The sequence below is a fragment of the Xyrauchen texanus genome, chromosome 42 (genome assembly GCF_025860055.1).
Source record: "Xyrauchen texanus isolate HMW12.3.18 chromosome 42, RBS_HiC_50CHRs, whole genome shotgun sequence".
Taxonomy (NCBI): Eukaryota; Metazoa; Chordata; class Actinopteri; order Cypriniformes; family Catostomidae; genus Xyrauchen; species Xyrauchen texanus.
Genome location: NC_068317.1, coordinates 10,121,115 through 10,140,729, shown reverse-complemented (window position 1 = coordinate 10,140,729; position 19,615 = coordinate 10,121,115). Strand labels below are relative to the sequence as shown.

Sequence of the window (19,615 nt, the reverse complement as noted above, 5' to 3'; positions counted from 1 at the left end):
GTTGGCTGGTCGCATAAGTCAAAAGACAGTAGGGGGATCGGGAGCAATTATAAAAAGGGGCAATTGTAACTCTAACGTAAATGTCTTCTATCACTGATTTCAATAATAATTACAATAATTAAGTCTTTCTCAATGCATATATTTTAAGTACTATCATTTTTGGCACATCCCTATATGTTTATTATAACCAAATTCAGAGAGACCGGAATAGTTCCTCCTTTCGTCTAAAGAATTGGGAGAGAGCGTAGAGATGAATGGGAAGAGACCTGACTTATTATTTCAAAAAGAGAGTAAACAAAACCTGCAGAAAAAAGATGGAGAGTGAGAAAACAGAATCCTCCAGCCACATACATTTTTTTTTAAAAATCCACTATCCCTCTGTCAAGAAGATGAAACACAGAGGCCTTCTGAACTGTTCACGAGGATGTGAGGTAAATCTGTACATCACTATGTCTGGAAGTACAATGAAGGAATGCTCTCCCCCATTTCAACAAACCCAAAACTTTAAGTATTAAATATCATACTTATCCCAGAGGATTTGTGCTATGGTAATTAATGATACCTCAAGTCATATACAGTGTTGAAGAGAGATGTGCTTTTACTTTTCTAAGCAATTTGCGATTTGCAGATGATAAAAACAATTATACAAAAAAAAATCTATATAACAGAAAGTCATATTTAACACACAGAATATCTCATAGATTTAGGAGCCAACAAGCAACTACACATTATACCCTTACAACAACTGAGAAAACCCTAGAAACCACTCTGCAGTTCACAATATAAAACACTCAGAACACCTTAACAACTGAATAGCTAAGACAACCACTGTCACTGTTGCATTTCAAAATGTGCAGAAGTATAGCCTCATATCACTTTATATGTTCAGAAAATGGCAACTTGACATCAGTATACATAAATAATATACACATTTCTGAAGTTATTACTATAATAATGAATTGATATAACGTAAACTCACAAGCACATTATTAGGAGCACCTGTACAACTAATTGTTCATGCAATTATCTAATCAGCCAATAATGAGGCAGCAGTGCTATGCATAAAAACATGCAGATATGGGTCAGGAGATTCAGGTAATGTTCACATGAACTATCAGAATGGGGGAAAAATGTAATCTCCGTGATTTTGACCGTGGCATGATTTTTGGTGCCAGACAGACTTGTTTGAGTATTTCTGTAAATTGAATTTTCTCTCCCAGGAGTCTCTAGAGTCTGTTCTGTGTTTACTCAGAATGGTGCCTAAAAAATAACATCCAGTGAGCGGCAGTTCTGTGGAACGAAATGTCTTGTTGATGAGAGAGGTCAATGGAGATGACCAGACTTGTTCAAGCTGACAGAAAGGATAGGGTAACTCAGATAATACCTCTGTACAATTTTAGTGAGCAGAATATAATCTCAGAATGCTATCGAACAGAACACGTCAAACCTTGAGGGGGATTTGCTTCCACAGATATAAACCATGTTGGGCACTTTATTAGGGTCATAGAGTTCCTAATAATGTGCTTGTGAGTGTATAAACAAAGCCTTCTCCTAAACAAAGTTAACAAAGCTAACAAAGCCACAAGTCTAAAGAAGTTATGTTTCAAATTTGAAGATGATCTAACAAAAAAATGAGGTTCATGCAAGCTTTTTTCTCAGTAAAATCACTGGCGGTGTACAGAGTAAAATTAAGCCTCTGTCTTTCAGGATGACACAAAATCTGACTGCACTGCTCTGCTATTATGAATAAAACTACGCTGCATTTTTAAAAATAGACTTTGGCGACACGCTCATTTTGTTTAGAGAGACTAAGATAATACAGTTTTACAACATGAATGCTGCTCAGATTGCATAGTTTGTTGAAGAACGATGACAAAGGGTAATTATTTCAGGCGAGATCTCATGAAACAATGGAGAATATATCAATATTTCTCAGATTTATCACTTTTATGGACAAAAAGTGCTATTGGATGTTTTTCAATGAACGTTTGTCATGGACAATTGACCCAAGTGTGGCGAACTGGATTCATCTGGCGATCGCGATTTCATAACAAAGGTAATGAAGTCCCGTTCATTACCGGATATCAATGTTGAACCCTTAGACCCTTGAAAAGATATAATTTGTTAACATTCATTACATTTATAGATGGTAAATTATCTATTAAACGTAAGCAGATTGACGTCACTACCGCATGTGGGGAAATGCGTATCAACAGGTTAATGAAATTTCAAGGTAGCGCTGTGGATGGCTGCCTCGGTGTGGAGCTCTACAATTCTACTGTTGTTTTTGTTTGTTTGTCCTGTGTTTTTGTTTTTTGTATTCCAATCAGTTTTATCAGGGACGAACTGCTGAACATTAGGTAGCACATACCAGACAATCTATTCCCGGATTTTGACTAATCAGATGTTTTGCTGGACATTTGAGTTGGAGGTGCAGCGGTATTATTCAAGCTGTCACAAATGCCGGCGAGAGCACCTCCGCAATTGGCCACCGGAGATCTGACTCACCTGAATTCTAATCACCCGTGCACCCACATACCGGGCTTGATTAAGTCACAGCTGATTCCCATTCCAGCTTCCTCTATTTAAGCTACACGCAGTGACATTGTCACTGCGAAGTCTTGTTTGTTCCGGCTACACTACTGAGCGTTCTACTACTAAAATCTGATTCATTCTCTGCCTACCGACCTTGCTTACCCCTCTGACTACAATTGATTGCTACCTACCTACCTGAAACTCTTGCCTGCCTCTTCGTTTTGCCACTTGCTGCCTGCCCTGACGTTCTGCCTGCCTAACTACGTGCTCAGCCTGTCTACGATTGCCCTGCTTACCCACTGCCTTGACCATTGCCTGTTTATCTCTGTGAGTTCAATAAAGAAACTGCTGATGGATCCCAACTTACCTGAGTCTGTGTTCCACAAGCGCGCTATGAGACACAAGCGAGGGAAGCAAGCCGGTGCGCTGGTCAAGGTCTGACAGCGCAGATTTTGAACAGCGCTGCGGAGTATTCATCTAGCGAATCTCCGCTCTCTTCTTAACAAAATGGACAAACTACATCTCTTCACCTGTACAAACATGGAATTTTCAAATGCTGCTGCCTTGTGCATCACAGAAACCTGGCTGAGTGAAGCCACTCCAGACAGCGCATTACATCTGCTGGGCTCCTCAGAGCGGATCGCAATGCGGAGTTAAAGTGGAAAATGAGAAGTGGCGGTACATGCTTTTAAATCAATGAAAGTTGGTGTACAGATGTAACAACGATAAACAAGATGTGCTGTCCTAATTTGGAAGCACTCTTTATTAACTGTAAGCCTTTCCACTCGCCACAAGAGTTTTCCTCATTTATTCTGGTGAGTGATTACAATCCTCCACAAGCGTGTGTGTGAGTGCAGCAGGCTGATCAGATCACAGACACGGAACAGCAACACACAGAATCACTTATTATTATTATCTTCAATTTTAACAGAGCCAACCTCACCCGTGAACTGACAAAATACAGACCGTACATTACATGCCCCACCAGAGACAGAATTATACTGGTTTTCTGCTACACAGCATTAAAGGATGATGTAAAGCGATTTAGATGGGCAAGGAGGTGGCAAGATCCGGCCTGGCGATATAAACAATATTTTAATAATTAACTTAAACAAAAGACAAACACACATGACGGACATGTCCATAAACAATCTATCTGTCGTCGCACCACCATCCGCAATCGGCCTTTATCCCTCTCGGAGGCTTAATTAGCCTGATAAGGGACTGGGTGTGTATAATCACAACCCGGCCCCGCCCACCGCCCTGTCACAGATGCATATCACTCTGTCCCTAGAGCAGCTTTGGACTCTCTCATCACTGTTTGGTTCATCTTCTTCCGACCTACAGTCAGAAACTTAAATCAGCTAAACCTGTAATAAAGACTGTAAAAAGAAGACCAAAGAAGCAGAGCTGGAACGACAAGCCTGCTTAGATTGCACTGATTGGATTGAAACCGCAGACACCAATCTAGATGAGCTCACAGATACTGCAACACCATATATCAGTTTCTGTGAGGAAAAGTGCATTCCTACTAGAACTTATTTAACATTCAACAATGACAAACCATGGTTTACAGTAAAACTCAAGCAGCTTTGTCAAGCCAAAGAGGATGCTTACAGAAGTGGGGGTTAAATCTTGTATAATCAGGCCAAAAACACCCTGACAAAGGATATTAGGGTGGCTAAATGAAGCTACACTGAGAAGCTGAAACACAACATTTTCAGCTAATGACCCTCCATCAGTGTGGAGAGGCCTGAAAGACATTACTACCTACAAGATACCAACCCTAACACTGTAGGGAATAAACAACCGGCTGACAACTTGAATATGTCTTATTGTAGATTTGAAAAGCCCAGTCTCACACCCCACACCTACTCTGACATTCACTTCACACAAACACCAACACCTCCTGCAACCACCCTCCTCCCCCCTCCTGCTACTCAACCTGCACTTAAGATCTGTGAAGAGGATGTGTGCTGGGTCTTCCGGAAACAAAGACAAGGAAAGCACAGGGCCCAGACGGTGTTTCACCCACTTGTCTAAAAGCCTTTGCCAACAAGCTGCCCCCCATCGTCACACAGATCTTCAACAAATCACTGGAGCACTGTGAAATTCCCAGCTGCTTCAAATGCTCCACCATCATCCCTGTCTCTAAGAAACTCAAGATCACAGGACTTAATGACTAGAGACCCGTCGCTCTGACGTCTGTGGTCATGAAGTAATTTGAGAGACTTGTGTTGGCCAACCTGAATGACATCATTGGACCCTTTATGGATCCCCTTCAATCTGTTTATCAAGCAACAGATCTGTGGATGATGCAGTCAACATACTGTAGGATTGCATCATATCATGCAACATCTGGACAGACCAGGGACATATGCAAGGATCCTTTTTGTAGACTTCAATTCAGCTTCCAACACCATCATTTTATCTATTCTCTGGAATAAATGAACCCAACTCTGTTCCCACCTCTATCCCACAACACTACTGTCATTGGCCTCATCCAAGATGATGACGAGTCTTCACACAGAAGAGAGGTTGAACAGCTGGTTGTCTGGTGCTGACAAAACAACCTGGAGCTGAACAAGCTGAAAACAGTGGAGATGATTGTGGACTTCAGGACTAACACCCCTACATTGACCCCGGTCACCATTCTGAACAGCACTGTGGCAGCAGTGGAGTCATTCAGGTTCCTGGGCTCTACCATCTCACAGAACCTGAAGTGGGAGACCCATATTGACCAGCAGAAGTACTTTTAAATAATACTGCAAAAAATTTTACTCAGAAAGTCAATTCAACTTGCTTGAACAGGTCTTGTTGGGGAAACAAAAGCATTTAATTTGTGTAATATCCTAAATAATAATAATAATTATAACAATAAAAAATTTACTTGACAACTATAGTGATCAAGCAGTGTTTCACTCTTAGATTTACCCTAAATCACATTATACTATAAAAGATGATGGCCTGAAATTGTGCCTTAACTTTTATTTTCTTGAATAATAGTGAAGACACACGTGTTGATGGGATTCTCAAATCTAGCCTCTCGTGTTCTGGAAGAATGTGACCTCATGAACCCACACTGCACCGCATAATTCACAAATCTACCTGCTCGCAAGTAGAGCTGAATCCTCACGCTACCTTCCTACTGCTCAGATGGTCATCTCTAATTCATCAACAGGGAGAGGAACTTTTTAAAAATTAAAAAGGAAATGCCACTCTTACAATCCCCAATGGAAGGGGACACCGGCACCTCAAGAGCACCTATGAGTCAGGGGATATAAAGGGCTAGACTAGAGCGTGACATGGCAGGACGCAATTAAAAACAATTCTTTAATTAATAGTTTACCAAAAAAAATCTAATTTGTGCCACCATTTACCACACATGTCATTTCCCAAACCCATGACTTTCTTTCTTCCAAGGAACAAAAAAGGATAAGCTGAGAAGAATATTGACGTGGTCATATCCACTCAATGAAGTCTTACAGAGACATTGTATTAATTGAAAGTCAGTAACTATAATCTGAATATACTTAAATGTAAAATGTAATTTAAAATGTAATATGTTACACTACTACTTTGTATTTAAATGTAGTTAGATTACAGTAAATATTTAATTTGTAATCATATAACACCAAACACTGGTAATGTTCACCCAAAAATGATGGCCCTGAGTGTCAAGTGGTCTGAAGCCATTATACAATCACACTAATTTATTGGCTGATGGCGCTTAAGTGACGACCCTAGGAAGCTACGTCATGGGCTTGATAAAGGCGCTCGCTTCAAGCCACATAGTCCAATTTTATTCATGAAGGCACAAGCCTGTGCAGCTGCAAGATAGTAGGGCCAGCTTACGCAACTTGACGTTTCCACTCATGGAAGCAGCGTTACACGTCACATAACAGAGACGTTCCCTTTCGTAAGAACTCGATCTGCGCAGTCATATTGGGAATTATATACATTCATGCCATGCGAACAGTAGCTGCCAACTGTCTATGCCCATGTGGCAAGCATATAGTAGTGCACAAGCAAGCTAAAGTGTCTGAATATAACAGAGGGATTTAATGAGTTTATTCTTGTTCCAATAGAGAGAACCTGGGAAGCAGAAATTTTATTAAGTAACCATGCTTAAAGGGTAACTAAACCCCTGCTCAGAGTCTGACTCCACCCACTAGCAATATTTGAAAAATGGTCGAAAAGTGGGCAGACCCCAGCGGGGATAGAGGGGACGAACCGAGGGCGGGATGAGCTGGGGGCGTGCACCTGAGACCCGTAGTGACAGATTAATTGACAGCTGCTGTCAGACTCTAAAATGGAGAGTGACTGGAGTGACGCAAGTAGCTTTGCCACGGAGCGGTCTTTTGAAGTCGAGGACCTTTCTCCCCCACCTTCACCTGAAGTGGAGGAGGGTGAATTGTCTGTGGACACAGGGCCGAGCCATATCAATTCGAGCAGCTGGCTCAAACTGCGGTTTTAACTCCCTGTTGAGCATCCGAAAGCGCATTCACCTTCACTCGCGTGCAGGAAAAACAAACGAAACGCTGTTCAGTGATGTTTATCCTTTTAGCAGGATTTTTATTTAGCAAGCTTCACTTGAACATAACATCAGTTAGCTGTTCTCTCAACTTAGAAGAATGTGACGTAAAGCGTAACGTCATGTACAAAACCGTGATACCTCCAAATAAAACTATACAGGTAGTCAATACCGTAATACAATGTATAAGGGTGCAATAGGTTTAACACTCCCGCATCGCTAACGTGCGCTTGTTCGACCCCAGAGGATTAACTTTAGCCTAACCATAAATTGTGATTCAAATATATATGATCACTCACCTCAAGACGCCGCTGTGGTGGTGGAGTCCATGCAGGAGGAGCAGCGTTTGGCACTGCGTCGCTTTTCAGCGCAAGCTGTTTGGAGAAGCCCATTTCCACCTCCATTGCGTTGGAGAAGCAATCCCGCGTAAAATGCAGTTTGCACACTCCTACAGCTCTAGGCGGAACTCACGGTCTTCCAGAACAAGGACGTGAAACCCCTGGCTCTAATTTCCAAGTCTATATGGAAAGCAATACAGTCCAGCAGTGCTGTTGCAACCAGCAACATTACACCTACGTACCATCCTGACCACTGTACTAAATACAGATAATCTATGCTAACTTGAAGCTATCCTAACTGACGCTAATACTATGCTACTAACTAACTATGCTTCTAACAATACTACACTAACAAATATGCTAATTAACTACCTAGGCTACACGAAATTATCTAAATAACTATATAAATGCTATGCTAAATAGATGCTAAAATACTCTATCCTGATCGCTTTCAATACTCGCAATTCCAACTCCTGACTCGCTACAGTGGTTTTGACTGAAACGAGATGGTTTTTATACTGCCATGGGCGTGGTAGCTCGTACCAAGGGCGTGGTGAGCTGGAACCTGCTTACGTCAGCTGTCACCGCTTACGTCACGAAGTACCGCAAACAGCCAATAGGAAAATTCAAATGCAGTAGCCACCGTTCAACCTGAAGAGGGCAGCACTCAGACGTTTTTACACCATATATTGTAGAATTAAAACACTTTATACACAAATGTCAAAACAATTACTTGAATCAATGACCAGTACTAATAAAGCCCCATTCTTACAGATCATTAACTAAAAAAAGTTGGTTTAGGGTTTAGTTACCCTTTAAAATGTCATGTTTCGAAGTACCCTGTTCAAATGTCCTTCAGCTGCTGCCAAGCCGACATATGGGCAGACATCGCAACCTGTAACCCCTAGATAGTGCGCTTTGCTTACTTTTGGCGACTGCCCCAGAACCAGTGGCACAGAGGAGGGAACCCTTCGCTCCTCTACTACTGAGGCTGGTTGAAGATAATTTGTTAATATGTTTGCCTTCATTGAACTCAGGAATTAAAGATGAGTGCCCTAAGATGACTTTGCAGCAGGGACACTGACAGAATAAACCTTTTCCCACGTATTTTGAACAGGGGAAAATGTACGAACATTGTGAGAAATGTGTATTTGGGAAAACTGGTTCGCCACAATGGCCCCAGTATTCTATATGGTGGGGACAATGTGTGGTACTTATGTTCACTGTGTGTCTTGTGCATATATGTGTTTGATAAACATTGAATTCTGTTATGCAGGTCTCGAGACCCTTGGTCATGGAGACAGAGGCTGAATTTGGAATGTGAGTTTTTAATGTTGGCTCCCCAGTGCAAGCCATTTAACTATATTCTGGCTGTCGGGTGTTCAAAGCATGAACAATGGCGAACTCAACCCTATAATGTCAGAAAGTCAAACAGGAATGACAGATACGTATGTCTGGACTGGCTTCATTCACTGAATGGGGGCTCACCCTTTGTTTCATTTAGGGTTGCAATGGTATGAGATTTTCATATTATGATAACCGTCTCAGAAAGTATCACGGTTTCACGGTATTATACAATTACTATTATCAGTGAAAACAGAAGGGTTATTTTATTTGTTTATATATTTATTTTGAGCAAACACTTTATTATAATTGAAACTTGAAACCATTTTTATTGATGTGTAAAAAAGTCTCCATTTTGAATATAAATAGAAAAAATAAGAAAGCTAACATGTTATATAACTAAAGCATGTCAGTTTACATGTTAGCATAGCATGTTAAATGAACTATAATGAAAAATAACATCAGCTGTGTGAGCTTTAAAGTAATGTCCTATGATTATTAACAATTAACATGTAATGCTCCTGTCTGTACCTTTAACTCACTGGTTCTCAACTTGTTTTTTCAGGACAGATTTTACATTGGAAATGAAGTGGCGACCTGCCATAGATTAAACATACCTGTATTTAATGTATCCTGGATCGCATTTCCTTTTATGTTATAGTTTTGTTCATGGTTTTCCAGTACAAGAACATGCATCAAGTGACATTATTTTTGTTGTTGATGTCAACAACAAAATCTACAGGAAGTTTTCTCTCCCCCCTTTTAAAAATTGAAGAGCATATTTACTTATATGAGCCCATTATATCCCATTTGTTTCCTAATTTCAAAAATCATTCATACAGAACACACATATTACACAGGAGGAAAGGCTCCTCATTACCATGGTTAGGTCAGTGTAGCTAGTCTTAAATAATAATAATATAATAACAAATTATAGTATTTATGAAAAATAAGAAACTATCAGAAACACATCCTGAATCTTTAACTACAACTGCCACTGTTGATATAAAATGAGGTCTAATAGATTATAATTTAAGATTATTTCATATGAAACTATAACATTTTGTCAAAATATAATTGTTTTTGGCGCATAGCACAGTGTTGCTCTTTTCATCCTCAGATTATCATTAAATCTGCCGCAGAAGTTCAGAAGTCTGCATCAGCACGTGGCTTGACCAAATTTCCAAAAGAGGCGAGCCTTTCACGAATCGCGTTGACATTCATTAAATCACATCGTGGGCAATCCAAACCCTCCTATGTGGCTTCTGCATGGTGAAAACCCACACAGGAAATACACATGTTGTGAGAATCTTCAATGATGAACCGCGTGCATGGGGGTACATCATAAATTCCATCCTGTGTTCCCACTCCAAAGGGAGGATAATAATGATCCTCACTTCGACATGAGTAGTTGGTACAACAAGGTCCAGACCAGATCGTGCACTGAAGAAAAGAAAATCTGACTCAATGGTGGGAAGTGAACGCCTTTATGGAGTCTGTGAAGTAACTCACTAGGGGCATCACTTAAGCACCATTAGCCAATAAATTGCTGTGATTGTATAAGGGCTTCAGAACACGTGACACTTAGGGCATGTCCCAATGTGACTACGCAGAGTTCCTATGAAAGGGAACTAGCCTATAGAAATAAAGTGCTAATTCAATTAAGTAGTTTGATTAAAATAGATTAGTTTTATTTCCCATAGCACTTTGACATAAAAAAAAAAAATAATATTAATATAAAGTAAATTCTAAAGGGTTCATAAAAATAAGGTTATAAAAATAACACCAGTATTTCCAATGTAAACATACAATTAAGTTATAAATAATTTATTATAAAAATAATGTACTAATAATGTAAATCAACCAACTTTGAGCATGTGGATGACCATGTAGGTTAACTACCACTGAAGACATTTTTTGACCCAGAACAAAGCCTTGGTTGTGTCTTTTGAATTGAAAATGCCAGGTTTAATTTATGTAAGTGTTCACAACAACTGATAATTACATTTATTGTTGTGTTTAATTAGGTTTTGTTAGGTGTTATATATTTAAGATTGTAAGCCTACTAACACAAAAAAAATGTGTGTGTGACTGATTCAAGCCATGTCATCGAAATCTCACTCCAACCAGGATGCCAAAGTTGGCAACCCTGCCGTGTTTAATAAAGAGGAAATTGCCAAGCTTAATTAAGTAGCTTTCTCAAGGTCTATAAAAAAGCCACAACATTATGCAAATGGAATGGAGGATATATCGAACAGAGTTTGTTGTTAAGAGGGAAGGCAACAAAAACAATTAGAACCAATGAAAAGTGAAGGGGAAATGGATGATTAAATGGACATTTAAGATGGCAATAAAGACATAATTGCTTAGAACTTTGTGATAAGCCACTGGGGACAATTGCAGTACAATGAGACAGTCTATGTAAAAGTAAAATGCAAGGAGTACACAACATATATTCGTTTGTCTATCTACTGTGCTGTGCAAGCTAAAAGATTCCAAGCTAAGCTAGTAACTACTAAACAGAAACAAAATGTGGGACCCAAAACCATACACTTCTGCAAAATTCTAAACTATGAGTGTGATGCACTTATTTAATCTTATTTAATCTTCAGAAAACAGAGAGTTTGTCCGTCACTTCATGCACTCAGCGATCGCAGATAAGTAGCGTAAGGCACAGGGTTACGTACTGTGTTGCTGATATGACAAAACAATTATATAAGTAAATCATTATTTATAAGCAAATAATGGACAATGTAGCAACTAGCAAAACTTTAGGGAAGACAGCACCTAGTTGAATGCTTTCATATCACCCCACACTGTTTGAATATAAGTGCTGAATTAAGTTTGGCTAACACGCTAAAGCTAGCGGCAAAACATTGCATGTGATTGAAACATCACTTCCGTCAGCTGTGAAATGGTAAATGCTTCCGTCAATTAAAACACCTTGTGAAACCTAAGTGTTCTATTTGGGACCATACTACATTTTTTTAATTCACACACTACATGGTTGAGTGCTATATGCATTGTGCATATGGTGAGTGCATAGTGTGTCATTTGGGACACAGCTAAAGGCTAAACTACTTTAGAGATACTCGAAGATTAGAGAACTGTAGCTACTGTAGTAACACTACAAGCTCATTATGTATGATGATTCATAAATAAATACAAAAATTAAATGGGAAAGGACTTCTTCAAGGTATATAATCTTCATAATAAACAATGAATGTGTATGGTGTGCCCTGATTTAGCACCTAAATATAGGTGTTAATGTGATAACTTTGCTCGAATGGTAACAGAATGCTCCATCCGCCCTGAAATCAGCCTGTCACTTCAACTAACCACTTCCTGCTAAAGAAGTGAGTAAAAGGGAAAATGGTAGAAAGCAGGCAAAGAGAAATAAGAGAAGAGGGCAGAGGTGCTATGACTGTGTAGCTTGAGCAAGATGGGGGTGGGCAACAGACCAGGGGGTTCAGGCTAAACTGTAATAGACTGAAACTTAAATGAATGAGTCTGTCAGGTTGAGCCCAGACCTTGACTGACTGCTGCTTTCAACCCACCAGCAGCCCAACATCCAGCCCAGAGGCCCCTACATGCAAGACGACTTCCTTAATGATGATGCACGACTCTCTGTGCCACAGGCCCTTGGGTGGGGGGTTTCTCAGCGAGCAAAGTCAAGCTGCTGGGGAATGAGAAACTACGACCACCTGAATTGCAAACAAGCAGCCAAACCTCACAGCCATTTCAATGAAGAACTGAAAGAAATTGGGGTAAATGAGAGAAATTTATACTGGTGGTTCAAGAAAATTGATTGTGAAAATGAATAAGTGAATTTCCCCCAGCATGCCATGCACCTTGAACATCTCAATCTCTTTCTCTCATCACACACTCTCTCTCTTTTATTTCTGATTTTGCAGCAAGAGGGAGAGTAATTGAAACGAATCCCACATACCTTTAGACGATTCCACCAAAGCCTTGACAAAAGAGCTGAATTTCAAAGACAATTATAGAGGACGTGGCCTCATTTATGAAGATAGTGAAATCACAATACGACAACGTGGGAGTCGCTTCCTCAAATCCTCCATCTCTATTCTTTGTTTGTGAATTGCTAATTTCAAGAATGTCTCCTTAAAACTTGGTCTACTCAAAAACCCAATTTGTAAGTCTATGAAGACCAACAAGGTTTACAGGAATTAAGCATGAAACATCCCATGCTTCAGGTGTTTACAGATGGATTTTGGGAAACAGTGCCGTACCTGTTCTTGACGCTCAAGCCATCGATCCACCAAGGGATGGTTGGCACTGAGAGACGAGCGGGCATTCTCCCTCTGAAACTGTGTCGCCCAGGCGACAGTATCACGAGGCAGGCTGTGGTATGCATCCAGACCTGCACCCTAAAAAATACAATTCATACACTGAAAGAGGCTGTTTATGCCTGGTATTAACATGTGTCTTAGGCTATTCAATCACAAATAATCAGCCACAATTGCGATTTACACCTGGGACAAACATGTGACTCAAATATGTCTCTAGTGACCACTTGCGAACAAATTTAAGAGGGTTTGTTTTCGGAATTTTGAGACTATTTATAAATGTAATCATTCAAAGTTTCAATGTTTTCTTAGATGCATTAGGAAGCATTAGTGTTTAGCATTGGTAAGTCAAGTCATTTTTATTTGTATAGCACTTTTCACAACACACATATTTTCACAGCAACTTTACAGAAAATCATGCTTTAACAGAAAATGAAACCGTAATACAGTTGAAGTCAGAAGTTTACATTAAAACAAATTTTTTAATCACTCCACAGATTTTCAAATTAGCAAACTATAGTAACCCTTCTGTCGCTCTCTCCACGTTGTGTCAGAGAGGGGTCTCTCTTGAGTGCCGATATCCACCTCTGATCTATGAAAAAAGGCCAATGAGAAGTTGGCAGCCAGTATTTGCATATCCCGCCCCCGGACATACGGGCAATTAAGCGGGGCAAATATGGGAGTTCATTCAGAAAATTTCTTCTGAGCCGATGGTCATGTCTGCAATTGCTGCGAGTTACACACCAGTTCCTGTCATTCCTCTGCTGCATGCTGTTGGATTCTACGGCGCACAACAGCGGCTTTCTCCTGTTTGCACGGCTGTGCATTCCTGCCCCTGGGCGCTTTGACAGTGCAGATTATAAAAGAACTCTCACGAGTCCTTTTTCATAAAAGAGTGATTTTATTAAAAGAGTAATTTCCTCTAAAAGAGCAAAAAACAGCGGTGTTGAACGTCCTTTTAAGGACGTGTCTTTATAAAGATGCCTTTCCGCCCCTGTGTTGTTTCTGGATGCGGTAGAGTACTCTCCGCTTCAGACGGCCACAGGCGTTGTCTCGTGTGTCTGGGTAGCGATCACACCGAGGCTGCGTTTGTGGATGGTTCATGTTCTCACTGCGAGAACATGACCATGACAACGTTGCGGTCGCGGCTCGCTTACAACCGTAAGCAAGCCACTCCAGCTGCCCCCCGCATTGCTCCTTTTTCCCATGGGATTGAGGACGATGCGGTTGCGATGGAGGCGATTTGGGGATGGCAGCGGGTGCAGCTCCGCCGGGTACGCCCCCTCGGACCACCCGCACCCCGGCACACTCGTTGACTTCCGTCCGTGCTCGAGGCAACGGCGACTCGCCTTACAGCCAGTCCGCCTACCGTCCTGCGATTGAAGCAGATGAGCTCGCCGCGGCATCGGAGGGTGCGGTATCTGATGCTGAGGACACCCCTGGGCTGCTGCTTTCGGGCTTGCATGCCCAGGCTGAGGCCGATGCACAGATGGCCGACATGCTTTCCCGGGCAGCCAACAGCGTAGGCTTGGATTGGAACCCTCCATCCTACCCACAGCCATCACGGCTGGACGACTGGTTCCTGGGGTCTGGGCGCCGCTCACAGCACAGTTTGGCCTCTTTGGCGACAGGCTGGGCAACACCTAACACTTTTTCTACAATCTCCGAGTTGAGTCAGTATCGTCCCGTGTTTTCTCAGGTCCGAGCCCGTAGAACTCGCTGACGATCTGGCCGGGTGAGTCGCTTGCGCCTGGCGCCCTTTCCCTCAACCGAGGTAAAATAGTGCGCCTCCGTTCCCAGGACATCCCATCTTCGGGTCGCTGGTTGACTCCTCCCTAACCCTTTTTGGGTCCGCAGTTCAGCGGAGTAACTCGCCGACCCAAGCCACTACGGGTACCCAATCTAGCCTGTACTGGAATAGGTGCTCCACAGGTAAGGCCTCCTGTTCGGACTCCCCCTGTGTGTAATTCCATGGTACTGTCCCCTCTCGAGCGGACTCCCGTGTCTCCCTTAGGCAGTTACAGCTGCCTCGGTCACGTGCTGTACGCTATCCCCCCTCTACTAGGTTGGATCTACCACCGCACCAACTTTTCCACATAGGTCCTAACAGGCCATGTGAGGTATATGTCACCCTTTGCCTCCCCTGCGGGGTAGGTGTGGCCTCCGCATGGTCTTCTCCCCCTGAAAGATGGGCTAAGACCCCCCTTCCCTCAATGCGTGTAAGGGCCCCGGCCGTAGTTGCTCTATGCTAGAAACATAGAGAGAAAAGAGGCCCAGCCAGGCTGGCCCATTCCCAGGTTGGCGGCCATCACCTTGTTCCCCCCCTCCAGGGTAACGAGAAGGACTCTGATGGCTTGAATGGGGCATTGGGGAAGGGTACGTGCAGTCTGATACAGTTGGTCGTCTTTGCACATAAGAATACCTGCTCGCTCCTGTATCAGCAGTTCACGTACACGGCTCAGCGCATGGCATGTTTATAAGTGGACCCCTAGTGTCGCTTCTCTGACACAATGTGGAGAGCGACAGAAGGAGAATGTCTAGGTTACGTATGTAACCTCCGTTCACCGATGGAGGGAACGAGACGTTGTGTCTTCCCCGCCATGTCGCTGAGCCGAGCCACTATTGTGGCCGGACCATTTCCGGCTCCTCAGAAAAATCCTGAATGAACTCCCGTATTTGCCCCGCTTAAATACCCGTATGTCCGGGGGCGGGATATGCAAATACTGGCTGCCAACTTCTCATTGGCCTTTTTTCATATATCAGAAGTGGATATCGGCGCTCAAGAGAGACCCTAGTGTCGCTTCTCTGACACAACGTCTCGTTCCCTCCATCGGGGAACAGAGGTTACATACGTAACCTAGATGTTTTGGCAAGTCATTTAGGACATCTACTTATTATATCTACTTAAGTATTTTTTCCAACAATTGTTTACAGACAGATTGTTTAACTTTAATTGACTTTGTCACAATTCCAGTGGGTCAGAAGTTTACATGTACTAAGTTAACTGTGCTTTTAAGCAGCTTGGAAAATTCCAGAAAATTATGTCAAGCCATTAGACAATTTGCCAATTAGTTTCTGATAGGAGGTGTACTGAATTGGAGGTGCACCTGTGGATGTATTTTAAGGCCTACCTTCCAACTCAGTGCCTCTTTGCTTGACATCATGGGAAAATCAAAAGAAATCAACCAAGACCACAAAAAAAAAGAAAATGGATGACCACAAGTCTGGTTTATCCTTGGGAGCAATTTTTCAAATGCCTAAACAGCTGTACAAACAATAATACGCAAGTATAAATACCATGGGACCACGCATCCATCATACCGCTCTGGAAGGAGACACATTCTGTCTCATAAAGATGAATGTATTTGGGTGCAATATGTGCAAATCAATCCCAGAACAACAGCAAAGGACCTTGTGAAGATGCTAGAGGAAACAGGTAGACAAGTATCTATATCCACAGTAAAATGAGACCTATATCGACATAATCTAAAAGGCTGCTCAGCAAGGAAGAAGCCACTGCTCCAAAACTGCCATAAAAAGCCAGACTACATTTTGCAAGTGCACATGGGGACAAAGATATTTTTGGAGAAATGCCCTCTGGTCTGATGAAACAAAAATTTTACTTTTTGGCATAATGACCATCGATATGTTTGGAGGATAAAGGATGAGGTTTGCAAGCCAAAGAACATCATCCCAACCATGAAGCATGGGGGTGGTAGCATCATGTTGTGGGGGTGCTTTGCTGCAGGAGGGACTGGTGCACTTCACAAAATAGATGGCATCATAAGGAAGGAAAATTATGTGGATATACTGAAGCAACATCTCAAGACATCAGCCAGGAAGTTAAACATTGGTCGCAAATGGATCTTCCAAATGGACAATGTTCACAAGCATACCTCCAAAGTTATGGCAAAATAACTTTTAATGGCTTCCCTCCACTGTGCCGCTAATTGAAAGGCAGCCGCCAAAAGTGAACCAGGAGCGGCATGCAGTGCGTACATGTTGCGCTGCAATAGAGAATCATGCATTAATTACTCTGTCCTTGACAGCAGTTACAAGGCATTCTGAATTGGGTAATCCGAATGAGAAAGAATGCGTTTTTTACAGTATAATGTCACAAGTGCAGCCGGGGGACTGGTTTGTGACAGTAGATTTGCAGGATGCTTATTTCCACATTCAAATTAAGCCAAGGCACATGTGTTTACTCAGGTTTACTTTTGGGGGCAAAGCGTACCGATTTTACATCCTTCATTTCGAACTTGCATTAGCAACTCGCACGTTCACAAAATGCATGGATGCAGCATTGATGCCTTTGAGGCTTCAGGGCATCTGCTTTTCGCATCACGATGATTGGTTGGTTTTACTTCACTCAAAGAGTTTGGCTGTCCAACACTGAGATGTCATTCTCAGTCACTTAAGCAGTCTAGGGCTGTGAGTCAACCTAGACAAAAGCATCTTGTTTCCAAGGCAACAGAATTTCTAGGGATGGAGCTACACTCGCAAACAATGCATGCGCGCCTGTCTCCAGCTTGTGTTCTGTCATTATGCCAGTGTTTAGCAATGTTCAAGTGGAAGATGTTCTCCCTGCAAGAACATTTCACATTATGTTGTGGTTTATAATCATAGCATCCATTGTCATTTTCCTGAGCATGTTGCATGTGACAAATTTCGGTGCTGGATGAACTCCATAACGGGACTTCAACCACCGAAGCGTGCATTTTGTCCCGTCGAATCAGTGACGTGTGGGTACTACCAAGCTCTGTTATCATGGAAATGGATCCGCTCTCTGAGCATAGGCGTTCCACTGGAACAGGTGTGTCGCCATAAAGTGATAAAGGCAGACACCTCCTCTGTGGGTTGGAGCGCTGTGTATAAAAAACTTCCAGCTCAGGGAGTATGGACGGGTCAGCGGCTGAATTGGCAAGATGTTAGAGGTGCTATTGGCATTGAGGTTCTTCCTTCTGGAATTTAGGGGAAGTCATGTCCTCATCCAGTCTGAGAATAGACATTACATCCTCAGATTGTAGAACAAATCTTGAGGAGGTTTGACAGAGCGGAAATGGATCTATTTGCATCTAGCGAGATGTCAAACTGTCCCCTCTGGTTTTCTCTCACCCGGGCACCGCTGGGCATCGATGCGCTGGAGCATCAGTGGCCGACAGTGAGCATCAGTGGCCGCATTTCCACTGATCAGCCTACTGCATTCGGTTCTGCAGAGAGTTTGGGAGGTTCGTGTTCGGCTTTCATTAGTGACGCCGTATTGGCAATCTCAAGTGTGGTTTTCGACTCTGGTCTCTCTCTTGGAAAGAATGCCTTCGGAGATTTCAGTCAAAATGGATAAGTTGTCCCAGGTGCGGGACAGCATTTTTCCATCCCCTTCCAGAGTTATGGACATTGTGGGTTTGAATGATGGCTTATCATCTGCTGTGGTTGATACATCTTAAATGCTAGGGATCCATCAACAGGGTTATATACGTTAAAACAATGTATATTCGTTTCTTGGTAGTCTCGCTTCTATTTAATAATAATAATAATTCACTTAATATTTTTTAAGACATGAATAAATGAATGTGAATGAATGAATGTTACATTTACATAGCACTTTTTTCTGACACTACACTCAAAGTGCTTTACACAGTGAACAGGGGACTTTCCTCAACCACCACCTGTCTTCAGCATCCACCTGTATAGTGTACCAGTACGCTCACCACACAACAGCTATCGGTAGAGAGAAGAGAGGAGAGTTATAGAGCCAATTAATGGATGGGGATTATTAAGAGGATATGATTGAGATGGGCCAATGGGGGGAATTTGGCCAGGACACCAGGGTTACACCCCCTACTCTTTACAAAACGTGCACTGGGATTTTTAATGACCACAGAGTGTCAGGACCTAGGTTTAACGTCTCATTCGAAGGACATAATAAAAAATATTATTCCAAACTATTTACAACAATTTTTTTCAAGAATTTCTGCTTTTAATATTTACATTTTCTTTAAATATTAGAATCACTACTTTATTTTAAGAATGTGAAATGTCAGAATAATAGTAGAGAAAATTATTTATTTCAGCTTTTATTTCTTTCATCACATTGACAGTGGGTCAGAAGTTTACACACACTTTGTTAGTATTTGGTAACATTGCTTTTATATTGTTTAACTTGGGTCAAATGTTTTGGGAAGCCTTCCACAATCTTCTCACATTACATTGCTGGAATTTTGGCCCATTCCTCCAGATACAACTGGCGTAACCGAGTCAGGTTTGTAGATCTCCTCGCTCGCACATGCTTTTTCAGTTCTGCCAACAAATTTTCTATCGGATTGAGGTCAGAGCTTTGTGATGGCCACCACGTCTGGACCTCGGTCATTTTTTTATATTCAAAAATAAATTTTGATGCTATGTACTTCTGAATTAAAAAAAAATACACGTCTGCATGAATGTATAATTTAGTTTAGAAAGTTGGTTGGATTCTTTAGTGTACGCAAATACTAAAAGAGTGTGACAAAATGGTGCTACCAGAAGCTGCGCAGAGCATTTGCCAGGCGTAATGTGGC

At 41.9% G+C, this 19,615-nt stretch overlaps 1 protein-coding gene across 3 annotated transcripts in view; it reads right to left on the bottom strand.

Annotated features, from left to right (window-relative positions):
• Positions 1–19,615, bottom strand: part of LOC127635303 (partitioning defective 3 homolog) — a 605,753-nt gene that overhangs the window by 333,135 nt on the left and 253,003 nt on the right. For all 3 annotated transcript variants that reach the window (XM_052115228.1, XM_052115230.1, XM_052115229.1), the window contains exon 5: positions 13,005–13,142. In XM_052115228.1, coding sequence (XP_051971188.1) covers positions 13,005–13,142 — 138 coding nt within the window. The remainder of the gene's footprint in view (positions 1–13,004; positions 13,143–19,615) is intronic.